The sequence below is a fragment of the Taudactylus pleione genome, unplaced genomic scaffold (genome assembly GCF_031769625.1).
Source record: "Taudactylus pleione unplaced genomic scaffold, aTauple2 ptg000370l, whole genome shotgun sequence".
In the NCBI taxonomy this organism is placed as follows: domain Eukaryota; kingdom Metazoa; phylum Chordata; class Amphibia; order Anura; family Myobatrachidae; genus Taudactylus; species Taudactylus pleione.
This window is the reverse complement of record NW_028284771.1, coordinates 3,489,799-3,515,982: the sequence shown is the minus strand read 5'-3', so window position 1 is coordinate 3,515,982 and position 26,184 is coordinate 3,489,799. Positions and strand designations below refer to the sequence as shown.

Below are 26,184 nucleotides of genomic sequence, written 5' to 3'. Positions count from 1 at the left end.
GTAAGAGAGGCTGTAGACAGAACAATAGAATTCCTTCAGTGTCACGTTTGGGGAATAAACTGTGAAAATAGTCAGTTAACTCCAGTACAGCAAATACAATTCCTGAGAGTGCAGGTAGACACTCGAAAATACACTATCACACTGTCAGAAGAAAGATGTGCAAAGATTCAAAGTCTGGCTTCCTTATTTCAGGTGTGTGACAAATACCATTACATCTAGGGTCATGTCTATTGGAATAATGTAATCTACCATAAATATAATGCCTTGGGCAAGGTGGAGAATGAGGATGTTACAGTGGAACCTACTTTGGCACAACAGGTACTTACCAGATAAGCCTACATCAAGATATGGGAGACTCTCTTTTCTGGTGGATAAGTACAGAATTAAACTTCAAAACCACATCATTGTCAGAAACCCAGTGGGGAGCACAACAAGGATTCTGGATTGTCCAGGAGAAGATGATTTCCTCGAATCAGTGAGAAATGAGGGATGTTTGGAATGCAATAAATGGTTTCCAAGATCAATTTAAAGGAAAACATCTAAATGTATTTTCAGACAATGTAGCAGTAGCGGCTTGTATGAATCGTCAAGGTGGAACCATGAGTCGAGTTCTAATTGAAGAATTGTCAAGAATTCTGGAATGGGAAGAAGACCACCGTCCAGTTCTTGTCGGCTCTTCATGTGCCAGGGAAGGACAATGTTATTGTAGATTTCCTCCACAGACACAAAGTACTACCAGGAGAGTGGGAGTTGGATGCGCAAGTTTTATATAGTGATAATGTCTGGTCATCAACAGAATACTAAGGTATCACTCTTTTTTTTTTCCAAATACCATCTGCCACGAACAAGCGTAGTGGACACTTTTTCCCTACCATGGAATTTCAAACTGGGATATGTGTTCGAACCATTTCCAATGATTCCTCGTATACTAAAAAAGATCAGAGAAAAACGAGTAGAAGTAATAATAGTCCTTCCTTACTGGTGAAGAAGAATGTATGGTAGTGAGAATGGTGGTAAAAGATCCATGGACTTTGCTGATCACACCAGGGCTGTTGCATCAGGGTCTGTTGTGCTATCTGAATCTTCAAAATCTTTGATGGTGTGGAAGTTGACCAGGAACTACTTAGGCACAAAGGATTGTCTGCAAAAGCTCTACGATTTCTAGATGGTGCGTAGTTTGAGCAGAACATACAAGACACCAGCCGGTGATGTATGTGGGTAGCGGTGCATATGTATATGCACCGCAACCCACATACATCTGGGGATATTGCATGGTCTCTCAGGAGGTAAGTGGAAAGTCTGTATCCCACTGTGGCACTCTTACATAGTGAAAAAATGGTGCCGCACACGTGCAAAAGACCAAACGGTGGCCATCTTGGTAAAGGCAGATGCATCCCTAAAGGAGCATCATATAGGTAGCACAGTAGAGCAGTCCATATTTCAACACTTGGTGTGGCGATACACTTCTGCACAGTATGCTTCTTTACATTTTTTCCCCTTCCTGCAAATTGTACTTTGACCAGGCATATTCCAAGGTTGGAGAGTCACGAGGTCCTTTATTTCCTACACCTATTCCACCATCCCTGAGTCACATTCTAAGCCTTGCCATTTTTAAGTTTTTGTTTGTGTTTACCTTAGCTGATCTTTTCTGTCTCCTTCCCTTTCTTACAGTTTAGTGTGCATAGTGGACCGTCATTGGAGAGCTATATAAACTATTTATTTATTTTATTAACAACTATTTATTCAGTGCTCACATATTCTGCAGCGTTTGCGCACACAATGTCAGCAAATCTTGGTATATAAAGAACTTCGGTCACTTAAAATTTTGCAACATAGCAATGCACTGCTAGTACCAGTTTCCACAATAGCTACTGTATGTGTTTTATTCCGGGAGGTTTTAAAGTCACAGAATATTTCTAATTGTGTAAGCTCATAAACAGGCAAATAGGAGTATGCATTGTATGCTAGCAGTATATATGCCTTTGTTTGATCCAGCTGCTTTTTGTTTGTATGTGTGTGTGGCAGTTAGACATTCGCCTCTCAGCAAAAACTGAACACACACATGCCGAAGCGAGACAGGTATTGGTGATCCCAATTTTTCAATGACTATTACATGTTCCCACTTTTCTGCAGTAAAACTTACTAAGATGACAAGTGGAATCAAGCTATTAGAGGACTCTGTCAGATTGAAGGTGACACTTCACGTGTCTCTTATTCATATTCTATGGAAATATTCTACAAAGTCTTTGTGTTGAAGTGAAGATGTTTGATATTATTTCACCCTTCAAACTTTTCTTGTTTCCCACCAGAGTGCTCTTGAAGGAAAACTTAGCACATTGTTCAGACACCTGCATGCAACAAGACAAACACTGAGCCTTATTTTAGCCCCAGGAACAGAGTCTCCAGAGTCGGCTCATCATATACTACCGACTGTTATGTATTCCAGGTTAATAAATCATTTGACAAGATGCAATGAGTCTTTGGAGGAATGTTGCAGAGATTTGCTCACTATGACACTTATTGTACCATCTGCACCTTGGGTGAGTAGATGCCTATCAATTCTTGTTTGCTGCACATCATCATCTCATAAAACCTATTATTGCTTGAAAGAATCAAAAGAAATCCCCAAACACTTGAAATGTACTTTGACTTTACGTACAGTTTCTCAGATCTGTACAGAGGCACTTGATTTTCTTTTTACACTGCACCAGTTGTATTCATATCTCTGTTCATTACAATTTATTCATTTATAGGGGATTAAACATTGCCTCTACTATTGGAATCATTTCTGTTTTAAGCAATTTAACAACCTCTGCAGAGTAGTAGCTTTCAAATGTTTTTTCATTTATACAGGTTGAGTCTCCGATATTCAAAATGCTTGGGACCAGGGATATTTTGGAATAACAGAATATTCCGTATTTTGGAATATTTGCATATCATAATGAAATATCTTGGGAATAGTGCCGAAATATACACACAGAATGCATTTATGTGTTATATACACCTTATACACACAGCCTTCAGGTAATTTTATAGAATATTTTCAATAATTTTGTGGCGCAAACTAAGTTTGTGTACATACATGAAATTCATTTATGCTTCATATACATCCTATACACACAGCCTGAAGGTAATTTTATACAAGATTTTTTATAATTTGTGCCTTAGACAAAGATTGTGTACATTGAACCATCCAAAGGTTTAATTTTCTCAGTCAAACCAAAATAATTCTGTATTTCAGAAAATTTGGATATGGGAGACTCAACCTGTACACTTATACGCTTTCTCAGTAATCAAGCTAAATGGGTACAGTTTCTGTTAGACCATTGGTTATCCTGCTAACTCTGAAATGCCCCCTATAATAACAACAGGCACTGTATAACCTACAACTTTAAAAGGCCACTAAACTGAAAATACAATTTGCTTTGATGTAAAAGAGCTTGAAACGACCTCAAATTTGTGTATGTATGTAAGTATGTGTGTGTATATATATTTTTTTTATTTATTATCCTTTATTTATATGGCACCACAAGTGTTCCGCAGCGCCTTGCTTACTACATAAACAAATAAGTGACTTATAGTAAAATACAATGCAGGACAAGGTTTATACACATTGCTGCATCATTCATCATAACACTTAAAGCAACAGGGCTTAAGTGTTAGGTGCTCTAGTTGGGGAGTAAGGAGTAGATTAAACTATAAGGAGAAACACAGGAGGGTAGAGGGCCCTGCTCATGGGAGCTTACATTCTAATGAGGAGGGGCAGACAAACAGGCATGTCACAGATGGGGTAGACAGAGAGGAAGGAGCATGTAGCAGCGGGTTGGGATGAGAGATGGGAGGCATTGATGAAGTAGTGAGTCTTGAGAACCAGTTTGAGGAGTTGTGGAGAGTCTGATGGGGAGAAGGAGAGAGTTTACAAGGTAGAGAGCATCTTACAGGTGGGAGTGGGAGGAAGTAATCAGTTGGCAGGAGAGACGGCGTGCATTTGAGCGAAGAGGGCGGACGGGAGTGTGAGGGGAGATGAGGTCAGAGATGTAAATGGGAGAGGAATGGGTGAGGGCTTTGTGAGTGTAAGAACCTTAAATTGGGCTCTGAAGGGGAGCCAGTGGAGGGCTTGTAGGAGAGGGAAGGCAGATGTAGAACGTATTGAGAGGAAGATGACCTGGGCAGCAGCATTGAGGACAGATTGGAGTGGAGAGAGGTGGGAGTCAGGAGGTTACAGTAGTCCAATCTGGGAGAGAAAGGGTCTGATCTTGGAAATATTTTTGAGATGGAAACGGCAGGACTGCGAGAGGTGCTGAATGTGTGGTTTAAAGGAGAGGGAGGAGTCCAGGATAACTCCAAGACAGCGCACTTTGGGGCTAGAGGAGATAGTTGTGCTGTCAATTGATAAAGAAATTGTGAGGTTATTCGGGAGGGTGGAAAGATGATCAGCTCAGTCTTAGACATATTAAGTTTAAGAAAGTGAGGAGAGAGGGGGAGAGGTCAGGGGAGGAAAGGTAGATCTGACTATTAGCATAGATATGATATTGGAGGTTAAATGAGCTGATGAGTTCACCTAGAGAGGACGTATAGAGGGAGAATAGTAGAGGTCCAAGAACAGAACCTTGGGGAACACCTACTGTTAGTGGAAGTGGGGAGGAAGATGAGTCATGAGAGGAGACAGAGAAGGAACGATCAGAGAGGTAGAAAGACAGCCAGGAGAGGGGCAGTGTCATGTAGACCAAGGGAGTTAAGGATTTGCAGGAGGAGTGTGTGGTCCATGGTGTCAAAAGTAGTAGTGAGGTAAAGGAAAATGAGAGTAATGACCCTTGGATTTTGGCAGCAAGTGGGTCATTGCTGACTTTCGTGAGGGCAGTTTCAGTGGAGTGGAAAGAACGGAATCCAGACTGAAATGGGTCAAGGAGGGAGTGGAAGGAAAGATAGGCGGAAAGACGATTATAAACAATCTGCTCAAGGAGTTTGAAGACTAAAAGGAGGAGAAAGAGATGGGTCAGTAGTTGGAGAGAGTGTTAGGATCTAGGGTAGCTGTTTTTAGAATGGGGGAGACAAGGGCATGCTTGAATGCAGAAGGGATAGTGCCAGGTGAGAGGGAGAGATTGAGGAGGTGGGCAAGATGGGAACAGGCAGAAATAGAGAGCTAGCAGAGGAGAAGGGAAAGGATAGGGTCAAGGGGAGAGGTGAAGGGGGGGGCATGACTTCCTCTCCAGATACAGGGGAGAAACAGTGTTTCTCAGCACTCACAGTCACAAGGTTATAACTCCTGGGGTGCTTCTGTAGAAGCTAGAAAAGGATCACTTCCATCCACTGCCAAATGTCCACATATATAGATAGAGCAGGGCACTCAGCAGTCTTGTAGCAATAAAAACCTCTGTATGGCTGGAATACAGTAACAGGGAACGTATGGTGCAATGTGGTTGCTGAGGTAAACTTTTATCTTCATGTATAACAAAACAAGATACTTTAAGGGATGTTACATACAAAGGTGATCTTAAGGGTCAGCACCTGTGATTTCAGGTGTTTTGATTGATAAGTGATTTGAGCCCTATATATAGCAGACATGGTGAAGGCTGGTCATATGCTGTTTGGTGATAGATTGATGTGTGCTATGACTAAGGTCCAAGCTAGGACCGAAATGTCGGCTTTACAGGCTGCACACGAATAAAGAGAATTTTTATACGATGCGACTAGGACACACCAGGGTTCTGCACTAATTAATTTGATCAGAATCTATATACAAAGTGCTTAGATGCAGCTGCCGCTGTTTTTACTACTCCAGGTTTCATTGGGCTTCATTTACAGACTTACACAGATATACTAAAAGAAATAATTGTACCAGGACAAATTCCCTATACAAATTGCTGCAAAATTATGAACTTTCTGACGCTGTGCTTGGAAAAACTTCTGGCTACAGGACAGCCACTATTTATTTACACAGAAAGTCACAATTCATAAGTGGCAATGGCTGACCTAGTTGGTGCAGAATAATCCAGGGGAGATGGCCAAATCTAATGGAGCATACACACGGTCAGATATGTCAGATGTGTCAGATGAACGATTGAACGATTTGACCAACGATTGAACGATTTGAACTATGAACGATTTTTGACTGCATTAAAATGAATGGAATCGTCCAAATCTGACTACAAGCACGTCAGATATCGTTATCCGACCATCGGGAACATGCATCGTTCAGACATGTCAGATTTTCCTTCAGATATGAACGATTGAACTATTTTTTTAAATCGTTAACGTTCAGATCTGAAGAAAAATCTGACCGTGTGTATGTTAGCCAATTAAAAAGTTCTCTATAACTGCATTATTGTATAGAGAACACTATAATACACCAATGTAGAGTTTGAAAATATAATTTATTCCTTATACAGGAAAATGCAAGGGACAATTACATTTTGTTTTATACACTATATGAAATATTAGATCTTTATGATAGATTTCTTTTTAACAAGTACATGTTTTATAATACAAACTGACTGCTGCTAAATGATTTATAAAAAAAAGAAACTATAAATTTAGATTACAAAAAAATATTTTTTGGGGGGCGGGGGGGGGGGAAAGACCCAGTGGGCAGGAAAGGGCTACCTGTGTTATATGGCAGACAATAGGGTGGTCTCTGTATTGTATGATGGTCACTAGGATGCGCTTTGTATTGTATATTTGTCACTAGCATGCACTGTGTATTGTATGGTAGTAACTAAGATGCTCTTTGTATTAAATGGCGGTCTGTAGAATTCTCTCTGTATTATATGCTGGGTACTGGAGTGATCTCTGTATTGTATGACATACTTTGGAATGCTCTCTGTGTTGGGTGGCTGTTTCTGGAATGCTGTCTATAATATGTCAGTGTCTGAAATGCTCTCTGTATTGTATGACAGACTGTAATTGCTTTGTAATGTATATTAGTCTCTGGGGTGCTCCCTGTATTGTTTATTGGTCTCTGGGATGTTCTTTGTATTTTATATCATTCTCTGGGTTGCTCTTTGTTTTGTATATCGGGCCCTTAATGTCTGCCACTGATGTGACTCCAAATGTATAAATTGGTTGTGATGGTATGCTATGGCATGGGGCAGATGAAACCTTAATCAGGTCCTGTTTTCCAGCTTCTGCTCCTGCAACTGACTGCTATAGACCCTTCACAATGATTTAGGTTGTTTTATGCCACTACAGTCTTTGGGCTTTTGTAAAAGTTATCTTCTTTAAACATTTAGAGAGTTTTTTTTCATCTATTCCAAGGGATGTAATATTTATTTCTGTAACGCTTTAATGATTTTTTTCTGGATCTTGTTTTATATTTTATTCTATACTCTTTTTGACCTAGATACTTGTGGTGCACACAGAAAAAATGCTTAAAATAAACTACTTGACCACAGAAATGTCTATCACATATTTTTTTTAAAGTTGATACTTTGTTGTTTTTAATAATATTTACTTTTAACAACAGTTTTTAACCAATCTGCATAATGACTTATTCCCCAAGGACAAACATCTTTTCTCAATATCCAAACCGATTCAGCCTAATTTTATTAGAAATTAGAAACACAATTGTAGTTTGTGCTGTGGTTGGCCAAGTTATATATTGTCGCAGCCCTCAACATTCCTCAGTCCGTAAAAACGTAGCTACCACATGCCAACCTGCCAAATGAAAATATTTAAAAAAAATAAATCAGGATCGCCGCAGTTAGCTTCATTTATCAGTAAAATAACTTTTAGTCAAATTAGAGAATTTAGATCAATCTACTCATGATTTTATTATGGGGAATTATGGTGATTTTGATGGGTTTTCAAACGAAGAACAAAATCGATGTTTACTAGATTCCCATATGATTCACATAAAGCCTAACCAGTTGGATTAACAACTGACCACTGTTCATCCAGCACTTTTTCCTAAATACATCTAGCCATACTCTGGGCTTGATTACACTCTCACATTAGCCTTAATTCTCCTGATTTATTTAGACTAGAAATACAGGTGGTCAGTAATGCGAGGTTGTCACTCTTAAGCTGATTCGTACACAAAGATACAACATATCTGCTAGGGTAATATCTAGGAACACATAGCTCTTGATTTGCTCTAGCTGTGTGTATTACATTTTTATAATTTACATTATTTTACTTTTATGACCTCCCCCATACACTGTCATATATTCAAGAAGAAATCCACCAAAATGTTTTAATCTATATTACTTAAAAATTACTATGATCACATTAAGGGGCCAATATAAAGTTAAACGCAAGTCGGTCGCATTAACATCTGCATTGTGTGCACAGGGAAAATTGTAGATATTGGCCATTATGTGGAGTTGTACACACCTGTGTGACTGCAATGTCTCTAACCATATTCTTGGTTTGATCTCCTTCAACATAATCACATGATCAGTGCACACTAGTATCTGCCCAGTTACGTCCCTGTAACTGCAAGTGGAGATGCGGCTGAGTTGTGTACATCTCTGAATTGCCCAGAGTTGTGTATGCGTAGCTCCGGGGTATGTGCAGAATGAAACCATACAAGATCCATCTGCAAAACTGACCTGCGTTCAATTCTGTGCCAGCCCTTAACTCCTTACTTACATGTATTTATCCATTCACCTGATCTGATGGCTTCCCCTAAAGCTTCCAACAATCCTCCTGTTCAAAGACGACCACTGTGGGTCCATTGGAAACTTTAAGAACCCAGCGAATTAAACAAATTGTCACAGGGAATTAATAGACTGGGTTTAATGTTAACTCAACTTACTCCATTCAATAGTAGAATATAAGTTTTAAGTGAAGTTGTGCTATACCAATTATGTGCTATTGGCTTACAAATTTAGCCTGTACAAAAATGCACAAATATTAGTTCTTTACCTTAATCAAGTGGTTCCCAGACTGGGTTCCTTGGCATTTCTCAATAAGACATTTTTGGCCTAGGGGTGCCATGAAATAAAATGCTGATACTATAGGGCCCGTGACTGGGAACTACTGCCTTAATCCATGATGGGTGTTTTCTGCACAAACATTCTAGCTAGTGGCCATTGTCAGGGGCGCCGAAAGGAGGGGGAGCAGGTACTAATTGCCAGGGTTTGTTAGAGGGGCCCGGCGGGGGTCCAGTCCTTCCACCGCTCCCCCTCAATGTTACCTCTCAGCAGCTTTTGTCTCCAGCACAGCACACGCTGCAGTTGGGCCAGGGAGGCTGCTGCCGTTGAGCATCAGCAGCAGTTGCCTCTCCCTGTGCATGCGGGGAGTTGGGATCCCTGAATCTGCCCCTGGCTGAGGGGCACACAGCGCCCCCTCCTCAGCACGCGCTCCAAATAATTTATTTAATTTTTTGGTTTCTAAACGGGGCATCGCCATTGTGCCCACTGTTTGAAGAGCGGTATGTAGTTCAGCAACAGCCATAAGTACATATACAAAAACCTATCTGGAGAGAGTTATGTTATTATGACAGAGGTGCACATACATATGTAACATTCTGGTTGCTTCACCTTTAATGTGCTAAGCTTAATGTTGGAATTGATACAGTATGATGCAGTCATAAGACAAGCTGTAAACCTTTAGCTAATAAAATGCTCAGCGCTTTTCCTTTCCATTTATGTTTATGACTTAGTAATTCCTCATATATTATCTGTTTATTCAGCTTGTTTCCACCTGTGTTTTATTGGAGAAGCATCTGTAACCATCAGAGAAGATGCTTTCTTGGTTTCCACCATTTGACTTTATTATGTTTGTATTACAGGCAAAAATTGAGTGTTCTGTGAGCCAGGAATTTACAGTGGAGAATGTACTTGCAGCACTGCCAGCGTTTCCCAAAGGTGCACCCCAGCAGCGGGCGAAGAGAGCGGCAGAAGCATTAGTGAAAGCCGCCAATTATTCCAGGCTAATGGCAATGCAACAGGTACCTTGAATGTTACTTCAGTGCATGATTCAATCATCTATACGTTGTATAGTGCTCCCTGATTGATCTGCCTGCCGTTATGTGTGAAGTAAAACTATTATTATAAACAGCTGCTCTGAATTCTTAGGAGCTTTCACAGAGTCAAGTTTTTCCCAGCCAGCACCAGGAAACAGCTGCTTGATTACGTTTTATCACATGAATAGAGACACGTGATTTTCCAAAAGCCAGACCCAAACCAGTGAAACATTTTCAAAAGGACTGCCAGATTTGTTTAACACTTTTCATGGCACTTACATTCATATCAGGATTTGGAAGTTTGTTTTTTTTCTACAGAAAAAGTAATTTTTGATTATGTTCTGTCTTCGTCTTACAACTCATCACTTGAATATTTTCTTAGAACAATAAGATTTTGGAACTGTAAACATTTCTTTAAAGTGTATCCATCACCTAAACATCACTGATAAGAATACAACACACACATTCACATGGAAATTGCAAATTCACTGACAATTTAGTGCCTCGTACCCTAGTAATGTCACAAGTCCCTAGAACAGTAAGATGATAGGCTACATTCTCATAAATGATGGTTTATTTCACCAAATGGTTTTCTGAACTGTCAGTTACACATTAATAATGCAATATTTTAATTCAATAACTTCATTCAACATGGTTATGTCTCTGGAAGTTAAGTCATACTTGCCTACTTTTTTAAAAACCTATTCAGAAGCATCATCTATACTCAGGGTGTTCAAGGTGCTTAGAGGCATGTCATAAAATTTACTTATGACCAAATGTAAATTAGTTATTTAACAGCTTGATAATGGGGGAGAAGTACATATGTGATAGGAGGCTGTGCTTTGAACCAAGTATTTACGTTTTGCAAACCATATGCCGTTGTCACAGTAAAATAAATATGTAAAGGTCACAAAAAAAGCCTGCACACATGGCCAATAATAAGTCGGCTCTTTAGCCCTAAACCCACTAGCGTGATGTTTTACCATAGTCATAACTGTACAATAAACATACGCTGCACTCTACTATGTTTTATCATCTTGAATAAACCCCTCAACACTCTCATACCACTTTTAGACAGAAAATGGCAAAAACCCGGATTTTTCCTGACTTTTGCGTACCGGGTTGTTTTGTATCTGGATTGCGATCAATATTTGTTTTGCAAATTAAGCTTAAAGTTGTCAAAAAAGGGTGGTTTAAAAAAAAAATTGACTATGATCTTTTCTTTCATAGAGATCCACAGGGATACCATGGGGATAATGTGGTTGGAGTGATCCAGGCACCAAACATTTAAAGTTTTCAGCTCCCAGGATGCCTCTGGTCCTCCTTCACATATACCCCGCCCATGGCCACAGGCATTCAGTTGTTCGTTTGGTGTGGCAGGTTTCAGACACACTGTTGTAACAGGGGACTGCTCAGGCTTTTATTTTATGTTTTATTTTATTTTCTATGTTTTTGAGTTAGCAGTGCTGATCGTCTGAATTAAGAAGCATGCACTGCTACTCCATCTACCTCCGCCGGGCCGCAACAACAGTAACATCTCTGGTGATTTCGGCGGGTCACGGCAGAGCTTGCTAGCAGCAATGCTGGGGCCCGGACTGCAACCGGACACACAGAGATGTCAGTTAAGGCGATTCCTCGCTTACGGGGAATCGTGTGTGGCAGTCCTTGCTTCCGGCGCCGGAGACGCACCTGAAGCCGCTGCAGTGAGGGCCCAGAGCATCCGCGTCCTCACTAGACCACCGGGGCCTTATCGTCTGACGCCGGGGATCAGCAGCAGATGCTTCTGCTGCCATGAGGCCGGAATACCTGGCTAGTTGATGCAGTTTAGGGGAGGTAGGCTCTCCCCCGGCAGCTCCTCCCCTGACCCAGACGCAGTTCCTTGAAAGGTTTTTGCGCGTCTGGGTCGTTCCTCCTACCCGCCTTGAGTATATGAGATGCTCACAGTCCACTATCGGTGTGCTGCTGTAGCTGTTGGTCTCAGGAGGTTTTGGGTCAGTCTCCCTGTACACTCTCCCATGGGTCAGGTGTGTAGTGCTCGATATCCTACCAAGCATCATGTTTTGAGTAGTTGATTCAGAGCCCATTGCAACTAAATTGCATATGCATTGTATGTGACTGTTTGCTAGCTACTGTTTTGATACTGCCTTTTATTTCTGACTGTCAGTTATAACTATCACTGTTTTTTTCCTCATCCCTTTGTGCAGGTGTATGTTTTTTATTCTTTATACTTCACATTTACTTGTTATTTGTGAAGGCTGTCACATTACATTTCTTTGCATTGTTACCTTTATAATTGATATGTCAAAAAGTAAAGGGATTCAGGAGGGGGAGGCCCCTGTGCTACTTTCATGTAAATCCTGTTTAGCGGGCTTGTCCTCTAAGGATTTTATAAAGGATGGTTTGTGTGCTGTTTGTTATAAAGAGCCACCTCTCCAGTCCAGTATACCAGTCCCTGTACAGGAGTCATCTTGGGTGTTCTCCTTGTCTCAGGTAATGAAACAGTTTGTGGATCATATGGCTACTCCCACGCTGCCTCCTTGTATGGGGTACCCACAGCATGCTAGCTATGTTTGCACCTCCTATACATCCTTCCTGGATGGATGCTTATGCCCACTCAAGTCAAGTCAGCTGTTGCGAGCAGACCAGTAGTCACTAAGGCGCCTAAACGGAAGTTATCTTTTTAATGGTGTGTTCAGCATATGGATTGAGACGCATCATCGGAGGAATCAGATGATGCGCAGGGTTCTTCTTTGGGGTCTAGCTCGGCAGAGGAGGACCATCCTTCTACAGTGAATGTTACTCCTTTGGTGAGGGCGGTGAAATCAAACCTAGATATACAGGATGATGAACCAGCTCCTAGTACGAAGGCTTCAGTGTTTAAACACCAGAAGGTAGTAAAAGCTGAGTTTCCTGGATCCGAGCAGCTCACTGAACTTATGGAAGAGGCATGGGGTAGCCCGGATAAATGGTTTATATTATTAAAAGATTAGCATTGTTGTATCCTTTACCAGCTACTGGATGTACAGTACTAAGTGGGAAATCCTTCCTACTGTGGATGCTCATGTGACACACTTAGTCAGGAATGCTAAGCTGCCTATTCTGTCAGCATCTTCTCTTAAGGATCCTACAGATAGGAAAATTGAAGCATGTCTTAAGGCAATATTTTCATCATCTGGAGCTGTTACTCGTCCAGCTATGGCTGGGGCTTGGGTAGCCAAAGCGTTTGAAGAAAGGACGGGGGGCATTGGAGGATTCTATATCAGATTCTACCAGAACACATCTCACACATATCTCCCACATACGGGAAGCAGCCTCCTATTTGGGAGGAGCTGCAATAGATGTGGGACTCTTAGCTTCTAAAGCATCAACAGCATCAGTGGTGGCTCATAGGGTCCTTTGGTTAAGGTCCTAGAAAGCTGATACAGTGTTCTGCCAGGGGTATGCCCCCACCTTTTGGAGGCATCCTCCATAGAAGTATTTTTGTACAAATCCCCCATCAGATGTGATCAAGGCCTTGGCTCTTCAAGAGGCCATTTACTCCCTGCTGCAGGCAGGGGTGATTATCCCGGTTCCTGTGTTTCAGCAAGGAAGGGGTTATTATTCAAATCTATTTTTGGTTCAGAAACCGAATGGGTCTCATCGCACTATTCTAAATCTTAAAACCCTCAACAAGCTGATCCTTGTACCCAAGTTCCGTATGTAAACTCTTCGGTCAATTCTTTTGGCAATGGAGCCTGGGGATTTTATGGTTTCCCTGAACATTCAGGATCAGTATCTGCATGTGCCTATTACATCATTCCACCAGCAATTTCTACAGTTTGCTGTCCTGTAACAACATTACCAATTTCAGGCACTACCCTTACCAAAATAATGGTGGTTATGACAGCCTACCTCAGGCATCAATGAATCAGAATACAAGAGAAAAATAAAAGTTATGGTAGACTTACCATTGATAACTCTCTTTCTTCAAGGTCCACAGGGCACCCACCCTGACGCACCTGGCTGCATTGGGTAATTTTTCTTTTGGTCATGGATTCCCTCATCTTGTATGAGAGCGTTTCTGGTGTACGCTTGTTCTTCCTTCTCCTCTTTCCCTCTCCTGCCTTGGGCTTGTTTACAAAATTGAATGTCTGTGGCCAGGGGCGGGGTATATGTGGAGGAGGACCGAGGCATCTTGGGAGCTGAGAGCTTTAACTGTTTGGTGCCTGGATCACTCCAACCACATTATCTCCATAGTATCCCTGTGGACCACGAAGAAAAAGAGTTATCAATGGAAAGTCTACCATAACTCTTATATTATTTTTCTATTGGACTTCAAAAACAGACAAAATTTAATTGCAAGATTTATGAGAGCAACTTTAGGTAATATTATCATAGGAACTAAAGGAGTTTGGAGTCTGATATTTTAGCAGTGTGATGGTGACCACCTAAGGAGTTAGCAGTATTGATATACTAAAATAATGTTTTCCTTTGGCTATCTAAAATTCAAAAATACATTTTACACGATAGATTTTTCTTCCTACTTTGGCTTCATCCTGTGAAAAAAGTCAAACAAATTAAGTCCTGGGGCTTCGATTTTGGAAATCAGTGCCAAAAGTTGTACAGGCATGTCACCTTACACAACTTTTACTCCTCTAGATCCGCCACAGCAGCAGCCTAAACATTGCTGATTGTGCGTCGCAGAGTCAGTGACATTTTTACCTACCCCCATTCTGAGGGCCGTAGTCTTACCATTATTGGATATTGTGAACTAAAATTTTCCAAAAGGTAGCTTGATATATAAAAAATATTGTGGGAAAGCGCAAAGGGATGACCAATTGATATTGTTTAATATAAAAGTAAAACAGTCTATTGACAATATCTAAACATAAAGCATGTTTTAATATGAGTGCTTTGAACTATTGATTGTGTTGGATTAATTGGCATCATTTTTGCATCAACCATTCGGGACCTTTTCATCATATGTACAATACTGCACATTAGTGCATGGATGAATATCATATGTACATTGGAGTATGATTGAGACGATTATTTATCAATTTTATATTTTATTTTCCATTCATTTTTTATTTTTTATTTTCACTTTTTGCACTATAGTATCTAATAAGGTCTTTTTTCTTTCTGGATTTTTTACCAGACCATGTGGTACCCTTGATATGCATTATGCAATTTATTTACAGATGCAGTGTAAATCATTATTATTTGGGTTACCCCTCATATGATTCACGGTTTCATTTGTGTACTTTATGTTTAGATATTTATTGTCAATAGACTGTTCTACTTTTATGTTAAACAATATCAATTGGTCATCCCATTGCGCTTTCCCACAATATTTTTTGTTTCTTCCCTTATAGGGGTTAGCCACCCCTTAGAGAGCTGCATAGGAACACCATTTTCCATCCCTTCCATAACCTAGTGCCCGTTTGTTTTGTGTTGAGCTTGACAAATAAACCAAACACTGTAAAAATTTTATAAAAATTGGAGATGGTCAGGTGGGACTGGTGTGAATGACAAAAATATTCTCTGTAAAGCGCTGCAGAATTATATGTATGCGCTTTTTATTTATAATTTATTTATTACCAGTTGTTTATATAGTGCACACACATTCTGAAACGCTTTACAGAGAATATTTGTCCATTCACATCAATCCCTGCCCCAGTGGAGATATTAAATAACCAATAAGGTAATAATCGGGCGCTAGTTAGGGATGTTGTTCTAAAGCAGCTACTAAATAACAGGAGTACCGTACATTAGTCACCTCCACAAACAGCAAAAATATATAGCATAAAATATAGCAATGCTTTAATCAAATATTTAGTAAAATAGGATGCACAACTTATATCATAGTAATAAATTAATTTAATATTTAATCACGATATATGAAAATAAAACAAATTTAAACATTTAAAATCAATGAATCACATCAGCTGCATAATATAAGAACCAGTGTATACAACAATGCTTGTTCCTATTAAGATAACTGAACTACACTATACTCAGTTGAGAGTGCACTGCAGAGAGGGACAGTGCATGCTGACAACACAGCACAACAATGAAAATGTTTCCGATGTGAAAATAGTTACTTCTAATTGATTTCAGAATGCAAAGAATGAATATGACATTTAAAACTCTCAGTTAGCTCTGAGTTCCGAGATATAGTCCATTTATGATGATGTAGGGGTATTCCTAGTGAAGTGGGCAGAATGGAGAGAATCTTACCAGCAATCTGCGTTCCACGCAGAGGGGGCGGGGCCTAATGACCCAATTAAATGAATTAGTTATTTGTCCCCTCCCCTATTCAAATATATGCGTTTCACGGGATTACCCACACAAGATAACTGTGGTGCACTGAGTGACAAGCATAGTGAGCGATTCCACCAAGACAATGGAACAAAGATATCAGGGTAGGTGAATCACTACTGTTGGACAGTGACAAGAGATGCCCCAGAAGAGGAGTACAAGCGACAAGCAAAAAGAAAGCACGCCCATGAATAGGCCACTATATTAGATAGTACTTTCGTATGCTGTATGTTTTTCGTTTTGTGTTCTTATTTGTGATCGATTGAATTAAAGCAACTGTTATTTATTTTCAATCAAGAAAATATCAGATTATTTTAAAATAGCTTTTCACTCTGACTATATTACTAATGTACATACAGTATAGTGCAAGTAGTGTAGCCTAAAAAAATAGAGCTAGTAAAAACATTCTGAAATCATTTTAGTTTTTCTTGACCTCAAATTAGTAATGTATGACTATTCTTAGAAAGGAAACAAATTAAAAGTATTTATTTGTTGTACAGTGTAACAAGAGGGTTAAGAGCTCCGTTCGTGAGAGCTTTACAGTCTATATGCATGTATATAAAGCGTATGTCTTATCTTGTAATTTGTGTATGATATATTTATGGTGTTCTGCTTTGGTGTTTTCTCTAATTACATGTGTTCTTCTGTCCATCTAATATTTTCATAAGACATGTAAAGTAATATAAAAAGTATATAGTATAGTTCATTTAAGTACACATGCACCCTTATGTGAGTTACACTTGTAGGAGAAAAAGGTGAGAAGACCCTTCAGCCTTTTTAAGATGAAACAGCCACCTCCTTAAGAAATTCTCTTGCTAGCTTCCTTCTTTCATATATACATATCAATAACAGGTTAGTCCAGGTGATTTGAATGATTCCCTTAGTGTTTTTCGGCTGTTTCATCTTAAAAAGGCTGAAGGGTCTTCTCACGTTGTTCTCCATTAAAAGTTTCCATTTGTGAAGTAAGGTGCAGCTTCCTTTGCTGTTTTCTATTGGCTGATTTTATTGATTCACTTCACATTTACCATTTCCCATGTTTTTTATTGTATTAATGTTTCAATGAATCATAAATCCTTTAAAGGTATTGCACATAAAGAGTGGTACAGCTTGGTTTCTTTGTCTGTTTGGTGCAGGACCAATGTTTTCGGGGCATTTTTAATGCAAGTGAAACATACTGTATATTTATACTGTGTTGCATTTATATGTGTAGTTTAGATGTATTTATGAGCCATTACATGTGGAAGTCTATCTAAAAAACTTTTTTTAACTGCATCTCACTGTTTACTATGGATTTTCTCTAAGCTATATGGAAGCAGGCAGCCGCGCCGGGAGGATATGATGCGGCGCCTGCTGCCTGGCGGGAACAGCAGCAGCCGCAGTTACCAGGAGCCGCTGCTACCGCTAACAACTACTGCCGTGAGGAGGGTCACGCAGCCTGTCCGATCACTGCTGGCCACAGTAATCGGGACACAGCAGCAGCCGTGGCTACCAGGAGCCGCAGCTGCAGCTTCTTCTGAAATCACGGCTGGCTGCAACCGCGCCAGGAGGGGGATGCTGCTGGGTGCCTGATCACTGTGGCCAGCAGTGATTGAGACACACTGGAGGAGCAGCCACGGGTGCAGGGGAACCAGCAGGTCCCTCTGATGTAGGCGGCTGCTGGAACATTAGCTTCCCGCAGCCTACTGGGCGTTTCTGACTGGTCACATCAGATGCGACAATGTCAGGGAAAGCTCAGTCTCGCCACACCAGGCAAGTGGTTAAGAATAACAAATTTCTAACTATAACATACCTTTTTTCTGGATAGGCGGTTTTCCACTGAAGGAGAAATCAAGCTTTAAAGTAAAGTCATTTTCAGCATGCGGCAACAATATTATGAAAAAAGAAATGTTTCTGTGGCTGTTATTATAGAGCTACAAGAGCCAGAACCCTGTATTTAGGTGTCTTTGTAAAACTTTTGGTGGTGATTTCAGAAATTTGTATCTGGATTGCTACCAATATTTGTTTTGCAAATGAAGCTGAAATCTGTCAAAAAAAAAGTCTGTCACGCCAAGTCTGACAGCAGATTTAGACTTTTCTAACTTACAACAAAATATTCACTTAACATGAGATCTTGTATAAGTTTCTGGTTTTGTTTAGTTGGATCATACACTATTGCATACTATGCTGCATATCTTTTATCTTGATATATATCTATAAAATATTTTAATAGTTTGTTGTTTGTATGCTTGTGTAATATTATTTACATGTGTATTTGAAACTGTAATATTGATACCCAGATTTCATATTTGTTTTAATAGCTTACCTCAGCTGAGTGAAGAATAAGAATGTTATTTTTTGTAGGTCGAAAAAATGCTGTCAGACTTGGCGTGACAGAGTTTTTGACAACTTTCAGCTTAATTTGCAAAACAAATATTGGTAGCAATCCAGATTAATCCAAATACTAATTTCTGAAATCACCACATAAAGTTATACATAAACACGTAAACACAGGGTTCTAGCTCTTGTTGCTCTATAATAACAGTCATTGAAAAATGCCTTTTTTCATAATATTGTTGCCACAAGCTGAAAATGACTTTACTTTAAAGCTTGTTTTCTCCCTTCAGTGGCAAACGCCCATCCAGAAAAAAGGTATGTTGTAGTGCGAAATTCGCTCTTTTAAATGAGGGTGGTTTTAAAAATATTGATTGATGATTTTTTTTTTATGTTGGACTTCAAAAATAGGCAAAATTTAATTGTGAGATTTGTGAGAGCAATTTTAGGTAATGTTATGACAGGCACTGAAGGAGCTTGGAGTCTGATATTTTAGCAGTGTGATGGTGTCCACCTACGGAGTTAGCAGTATTGATATCATACTAATAAAATGTTTTCTTCTGGAGATCTAAAATTCAAAAATAAAATTTTACATGACAGATTTTTTTTTCCTACTTTGGCTTCATCCTGTGAAAAAATTAAAATGATATAAGACCTGGGGCTTTGATTTTGGAAATCAGCGCCAAAAGTTGTACAGACATGTTATCTGACACAACTATTACTCCTCTAGATCCGCCTCAGCAGTAACCTAAACATTGCTGATTGTGCACTGCAGAGTCAGTGACATTTTTACCTATTCCCAGTAGGACCATAGTCTTACTACTATTGCATATTGTGAACTAAAACTTTCCCAAAGGTAGTTTGACATATATGCCAACCTCTCTGTAACATTTTATACAAATTGGAGATGGTCAGGTGGGAAGCACTGGTCCACATGACATGGAATTACTCTGTAATTAAAAGTAAAACATTTATAAATCAGATCTGATCTTGTTACTATATATTCCCCACCACATGTTTGTACATTTTGTAGGGACTATACAGCTCCACTGGGTCAGGGACTGGTGTGAATGACAAAAATATTACCTGTAAAGCGCTGCGGATTATATGTGTGCACTTATATATTTATTACCAGTTGTTTACATAGTGCACACATATTCCATAGCACTTTACAAGAATTTTTGTCCATTCACATTAGTCCCTGCCCTAGTGGAGCTTACAATCTATGTTCCTTATCACATGTACGCACACATACACACTAGGGTTCATTTTTGTTGTGAGCCAATTAGCCTGCCAGTGTATTTTTGGAGTGTGGGAGGAAAAAGGAGTACCTGGAGGAAACCCACGCAAGCACAGGGAGAATCTCCATACACGTAGGCCCTTGGTGGGAATCAAACCCACGACCTCAGTGCTGTGAGGCAGTAATGCTAACCATTACACCATCTGTGTTGCTTAATGACACACATCGGCTATACAATATAAAATGGGTTCAAAAAGTATTATAAGGGGGGAAAAAACAATAGGTGAGAAATTCAGTTAAACTGACTGGCAGTAATACCCCTTTCAGACAGAAAAGCAAATTTCTGGACAAACCAGGGTCGGAGACCCGGCCATTTCATCCCCGACCAGGGTCGGAGACCCGCCAATTTTGACCCAGGTTGACACTTTCAGACAGAAAAATACCTGTGCTGATAATATAAATAATGTACTGTAATAGTGCTATTGGTGAACTGCAGGGGATGAAGTTGTGCCATTGTTTCATGCAACTTTAATGCAGTTGGCTAATTGTATATTTTGGTGCTTCTGAACAGATTGAGGTGTTACAGAACACAATGTACATTTTATATGTTGATATACCTTATTTTAAAAGTACTGTTCAAAAAAAAAAACATGGCACAGAGTTTTTTTTTCCTTCCCCCTCCTACTCCAGCTTTCTCTTTCCATGCTAGCTTTTTTAACTGATATGTTGAATGGACCAATACAATTGATGCAACTTAAAGAACTGTTTTTTCAAAGATAATGGAATAAGGCACAATAAAGATATATATACATATATACAGTATATAGTGGTGAGAGGGATTGTCTCTCACCTGATTTACCCACATTCTGGTGGAATCAGCTCCCTCCAAGGGAGGCTCGAGTGAAACCTGTGCGATCTGCTTTAGCAGTAGAGGTGTGGAGTTCCAGGTTTTCACATTTACACAGACCCAGCTGGAATAATCACTGGAGCACAGGATGGGTTTAAAAGTCTCACACACCTGATGCTCATTGTCCTGATGCTGATTAGCAGCCAGGAAGTAGGGACAAAGTGTTGTAGTGCCTGAGTCCAAGGGCTATGCTGGGAGAGCATGCCCAAATTGTGGCTGCAAGCCACTGCTGACTGATTAGCACAAGGAGTGCTGAGACATTTACTGTTATGTTTGCTTATTTTCTGTTATGTGCCTGGGTGTGTCCAGGCCTATGCTCACGTATGCTAAGGTAAAGTGTCTGCTACCATTAAAAAGACGTTGCTTTACCAAGTACTGTACCTGTTTGTCTGGAGTCCTCATTTCTATACCCCGTGTTACATATGGTGGCCCATACGGGGACCTCTGCACTGCTTTGTCGCTTCCAGTGGGGCAAAGGAATTGAAAAGGTAGAAAGTTCGGAATACGTGAGTATGGTTGGTGAACAAGAAAAACCACAGTTGTATTAAGGACATTGTGTAACCTATTGTGCAAAAGCTGTTTATGTGTACTAAGAAAAAAAAGTTACTTTTGCATTTGCGTGAGATCTAACAAATGCTGATTAGTATCTTCACCAGCTAGTGTGCTGTCTAATTAAGTTCACCAGTTGACTGAACAAGAGCAAGACACACATATTATAAAGGTCTAATTAAGCACTGCAGTGCTGGAAGAGAAAAAGGCAGGTTTTTTTTCCTGTGTTCTGTTTAATCCTGTGTATCGCTGGAGAAAAAACAAACAGTGTTTTCTTTTTCTGTGTTAAACGTGAATTACAATTGCTTTGCTGAAAGAAAGAGATATATCTATTTGTGTAAACTGGCTTGTTATCTAAATGCACCTACACTTGTACATACTCCTCCCACTATAAAAAATGGAGGCAGTTTTTCACACTATAGTAAATTTCTTGGCCTCTCACCAAAAGACAGAGAAACAAGTGTTACAGTTAGTGACCCAGTCATTGGGCACAACAGGTGCTAGGCAACTGAAGAAAATGTCTGCCTCAGATGACCCAGAGGCGTATTTGCTGATATTTGAGAGGGTGGCACAGCATTTAAAGTGGACAGCAGACACCTATCTCACTAGTGAGGCTCAGAATGCTTATGCTGATTTATCCTGTGCTGATGCTGAGAAATATGACCTAGTCAAAAGTGCCATTCTAGCTCAGTCAGGTCTCACTCCTTCTGGGAAATGTAGTGCTTCCACGAATGGGCCCTACTACCAGGGGTCCCTATTCGGAAGCAGGTGGCAGAACTTGCTAGACAGGGGCGGAGTTGGCTCCAGCCAGAAGACCACACTGCTGCTCAGATTGTAGAGACGGTTGTTGACCAGTGTATAAGAACTCTAGGGCAGAATATGCAGCGTTGAGTTATACACGCTGATCCTCAAAATCTAGATGAATTAAGTACAGTGGGCCTGATTCAGACCCGCTCACGAGCGCTGAGCTCTCGCAAGCGGGTCGATGTTGCCCAAGTGCGCATGCCCGAGGCGGCTCCGTCGTGCGCATGCGCGAGACCCGAATAACGACGGCCAAGCCGTCATTATGGGTCTCGCACCAAAGGGGGCATGCTGTCGATGGTGATTGACAGCACGCCCCCTTTGGTGGGCGTGCCGGGGGCATGGCTGCCCAGACGTAGACGTTCCCATGGGAACGCCTACCGTCTGGGGCCGGCCCCACTGACATCACTAGTGATGTCAATGGGAGTGCTTTTGGCTCTGATAGAGCCAAAAGCACTCCAGGGCTTGCGGCAGACGAGACCCTACCACAAGGGTCTCGTCGCAAGCCCGATGGTCTTGACCATCGCGACCATCGTTTTGGCCGCTCGCTATAGCTGTGGGTGGTTACCCACAGCTATGCGAGCAGCCAGGAGGCCGCTCTAAAGTAAGAGGGATGGCTCTGATTCACAGCGAGCGCTCTGTCAGAGCATCCGGCTCTGAATCAGGACCAGTGTTGAAGCAGTATGAGACCACAGGAAATATTACAAAAATGGCAGAAAAGAAACCAGGGAATGAGCAACCTGTTAAGATGGCACCCAATTGGCCTGTGACCCCAACTGTCACCTCTCCAGGAAACACTGCTGGAGATGCCAGGGTCATTTGTTATGAGTGCAGAGAGCCAGGTCATATAAGGCGGGACTGTCCCAGAAAAACAGCCTATGGAGTGTGGGGGTTGCTAGTATGTACCTACGTACCCTGCTTTTTGCACAATGGTACCCCTGGATTCCAGACCCCCGTTAATGTGGGAAACTGTGTTACGGAATGGCCAAAAACTCCCAGCTATTATAGACTCAGGGAGTGAGCTAACCCTGATCTCAGAGGCTGTTCTGCAAAGGCCAGATGAAAGAGTGCCAGGGTTAGTTGAAGTACTCTGCGTTCATGGATCCACAGAAAACTTTTCCAGAGTGCGAGTGAGCCTCACCATAAAGGAGGGCGCTTATGAGGTGGTCACCGTGGTTGGTCCTAAGCTCCCCTATCCTATCATATTGGGATGCAATTTCCCAGGATTTGTTGATCTCTTAAAGGAACCACAGAGACCTGCCAATGTAAAGTCTCCAAGACCCTACCTCCGAAAAGGGAGAAAAGTGGAAATGTACAGCCAGTCCACTTTGGAGAGGGGACCTCTGCGCAATTAATGTCTGAGGAGAGAAATCCACAACACTTTGCCCCGTTACGGCCAGACAAAAATATTGGCAGAGATGTCATACCCAATACAGATGTTGCCTTGGATGTGCTGGAAACTGCCACCCCTCAGGTTTCTGGGGGCCGCTCTAGGTCGCTTTGCCCTCCAGAAGTTCCTCTGGCGGACACCTTGTCAGCAAAACAGCGAAAAGAAGTGGAAGCCTTAGTTCGAAATAATCAGGATATGTTTTCTTCCCTGCCAGGGTGCACTGCCTTAGTAGAGCACAAGATAAATACGCCTGAAGGAGTGGTTATAAAGTAGCGACCGTATCGCATCCCTGAGGTGCAGCAGCAAGCAATCAAGGAAGATGTGAAAGAGATGCTCCAACTTGGGGTCATTGAGGAGTCCAGCAGTAACTGGACAAATCCATATTGTGTTGGTCCCCAAGCCATAAGGAGACATACGTTTTTGCAAAGACTTTAGGCGGCTGAACCAGGTTTGACGCATACCCGCTACCACAGGTGAATGAATTCGAAAACAATTTGGCAAGTAGCCGGTATCTTACGACCCTGGACCTCACAAAGGGATATTGGCAAATTCCCCTAAGTGAGACCGCCAAGGAGAAGACTGCCTTCTCGACCCCTGATTACCTGTTTCAGTATAAAATGCTCCATTTTGGTCTTCATGGGGCACCAGTGACATTTCAGTGTGCCATGGATTGCCTGCTGAGGCCACACCAGGGGTCTGCTATAGCCTATCTAGACAACATTGTCATCTATACAGAAAATTGGGAAGAACACTTGCCCAATGTCCAAGAAGTGCTAAACAGTATACGACAGCACGGGTTTACGGCTAATCAAGCCAAGTGTACCCATTGGTCTTTCAGAGGCCAATTACCTCATGTATGTGATTAGCAATGGGCAACTGAAACCCCAACTGCGGAAAGTGGAGGCGATTCAGTCCTGGCCAAGACCTTCCACCATGAAAATAATGAGAACTTTCCTTGGGCTACTAAGCTATTACCGCCGTTTCATTCCAAATTTTGCGTCCAAAGCTTTACTCCTGACTGTACCCTTAAGAAAGCTCAACTGGAAAAGATTCTCGACCAAAACAATTGAAGCAGCCTGGGAAGATATTAGGATGGCTCTGTGTTCTAAACCAGTTCTGGAGGCACCGGATTTCAAAAAAACCTTTGTCTTGCAAACTGACGCCTCTACAACAGGCTTAGGAGCTGTTTTGTTAAAGTCCATTGCTTGCAAAGAAAAGCCGATCCTCTACTTAAGTAGAAAGCTGTTACCACGAGAAACAAGATACGCCATAGTTGAGCTAGAATGCTTGGCGATAAAGTGGGCAGTAGAAGCCCTAAAGTATTCTCTTCTGGGAAGAGAATTTGTCTTGGTCACGGATCACGTACCTCTGAGGTGGATGCACCTCAACAAAGAAGTTAACCCCAGAGTGATGCACTGGTTCTTAACCATCCAGCAGTACAAGTTTGTCGTACAGCATCGGCCAGGAGCTCAACATAGAAATGCGGATGCATTGTCTCGGAAGTTTGAGAAAGCTGAGTGGAGTCGGCTGCTGCAAAACAAGATGTGCGCTTCCCCAAGCTTGGAAAAGCGAAAGGGGTGTGGTGAGAGGGATTGTCTCTCACCTGAATTACCCACATTCTGGTGGAATCCGCTCTCTCTGAGGGAGGCTGGAGTGAAACCTGTGTGTTCTGTATTAGCAGTGGAGGTGTGGAATTCCAAGTTTTCACATTTACACAGACCCGGCTGGAATAATCACAGCAGCACAGGAAGGGTTTAAAAGTCTCACACGCCTGATGCTGATTAGCAGCTAGGAAGTAAGGACACAGTGTTGTAGTGCCAGGGTCCACGGGCTATGCTGGGAGAGCATGCCCAAATTGTGGCTGCAAGCCACTGCTGACTGATTAGCACAATGAGAGCTGAGACATTTACTTTTATGTTTGCTTATTTTCTGTTATGTGCCTGGGTGTATCTAGGCCTATGCTCACATATGCTAAGGTGCAGTGTCTGCTACCATTAAAAAGACACTGCTTTACCAAGTACCTGCCTGTCTGGAGTCCTCATTTCAATACCCCGTGTTTTTTACGTAATTCCTTTCGTGAAATAACCAGGACTCCTCAATATAAAGGATACCGGTAGAACAATTTTTCAAGGGTTTGTTCCTTTCTTTAGGTTGTACTATAACACACCCTCACATCAAGAAATCACCCAGACAAAAAAAGGGGCCCAAAGGCTAACATTAGTAGAAATGTAAAAATATTTATTTGTACACATATGTCTTAAAACATAAGACGTTAGCTTACATCTAATTTTTCCTTTTTAACCTTATGGTGAATGCTCACCCACAAGATTTACAGATAATTCAACCAACCATGTGACCCTTGTGGGTGAGCATTCACCATTATTTCAAGAAAGGAATTACGTAAAAAAGAAATACAACGCCTATTGGATGACCATCTGAATCTGTTTCATCATAAAGATGACTTTGTATTTATCTTTATTTAAAAAAAGGACTTATTATTTATTCTCAAAAAATTCACTGTTGTTTCAGTAACCAATTTGGGTAATTGCGGCATTGTCCACTTTGAATTTATACCTAAACAACATCTTGGAGCGCTCTCTTTATCTTTGTTTTACACTACTTTCTCTGACATCTTACTAACGGGGTGTCCATTGGGAAGTGCTGCCTCTACATATGTGTATGTTACTGTCGATTTGATATTATTATAGCTTTGTATTTAGCGCAATCTAAGAGCAATTTTTGTATAGACAGATATATATACTGTGCAGTCAACATATTCT

General features: G+C 41.1%; 1 protein-coding gene across 2 annotated transcripts in view; it reads left to right on the top strand.

Moving 5' to 3' along the window:
* The window catches only part of LOC148508350 (uncharacterized), a 161,654-nt gene that overhangs the window by 113,791 nt on the left and 21,679 nt on the right, over positions 1-26,184 (top strand). For both annotated transcript variants that reach the window (XM_088444660.1, XM_088444659.1), the window contains 2 exons: positions 2,310-2,540; positions 9,734-9,892. In XM_088444660.1, coding sequence (XP_088300786.1) covers positions 2,310-2,540; positions 9,734-9,892 — 390 coding nt within the window. The remainder of the gene's footprint in view (positions 1-2,309; positions 2,541-9,733; positions 9,893-26,184) is intronic.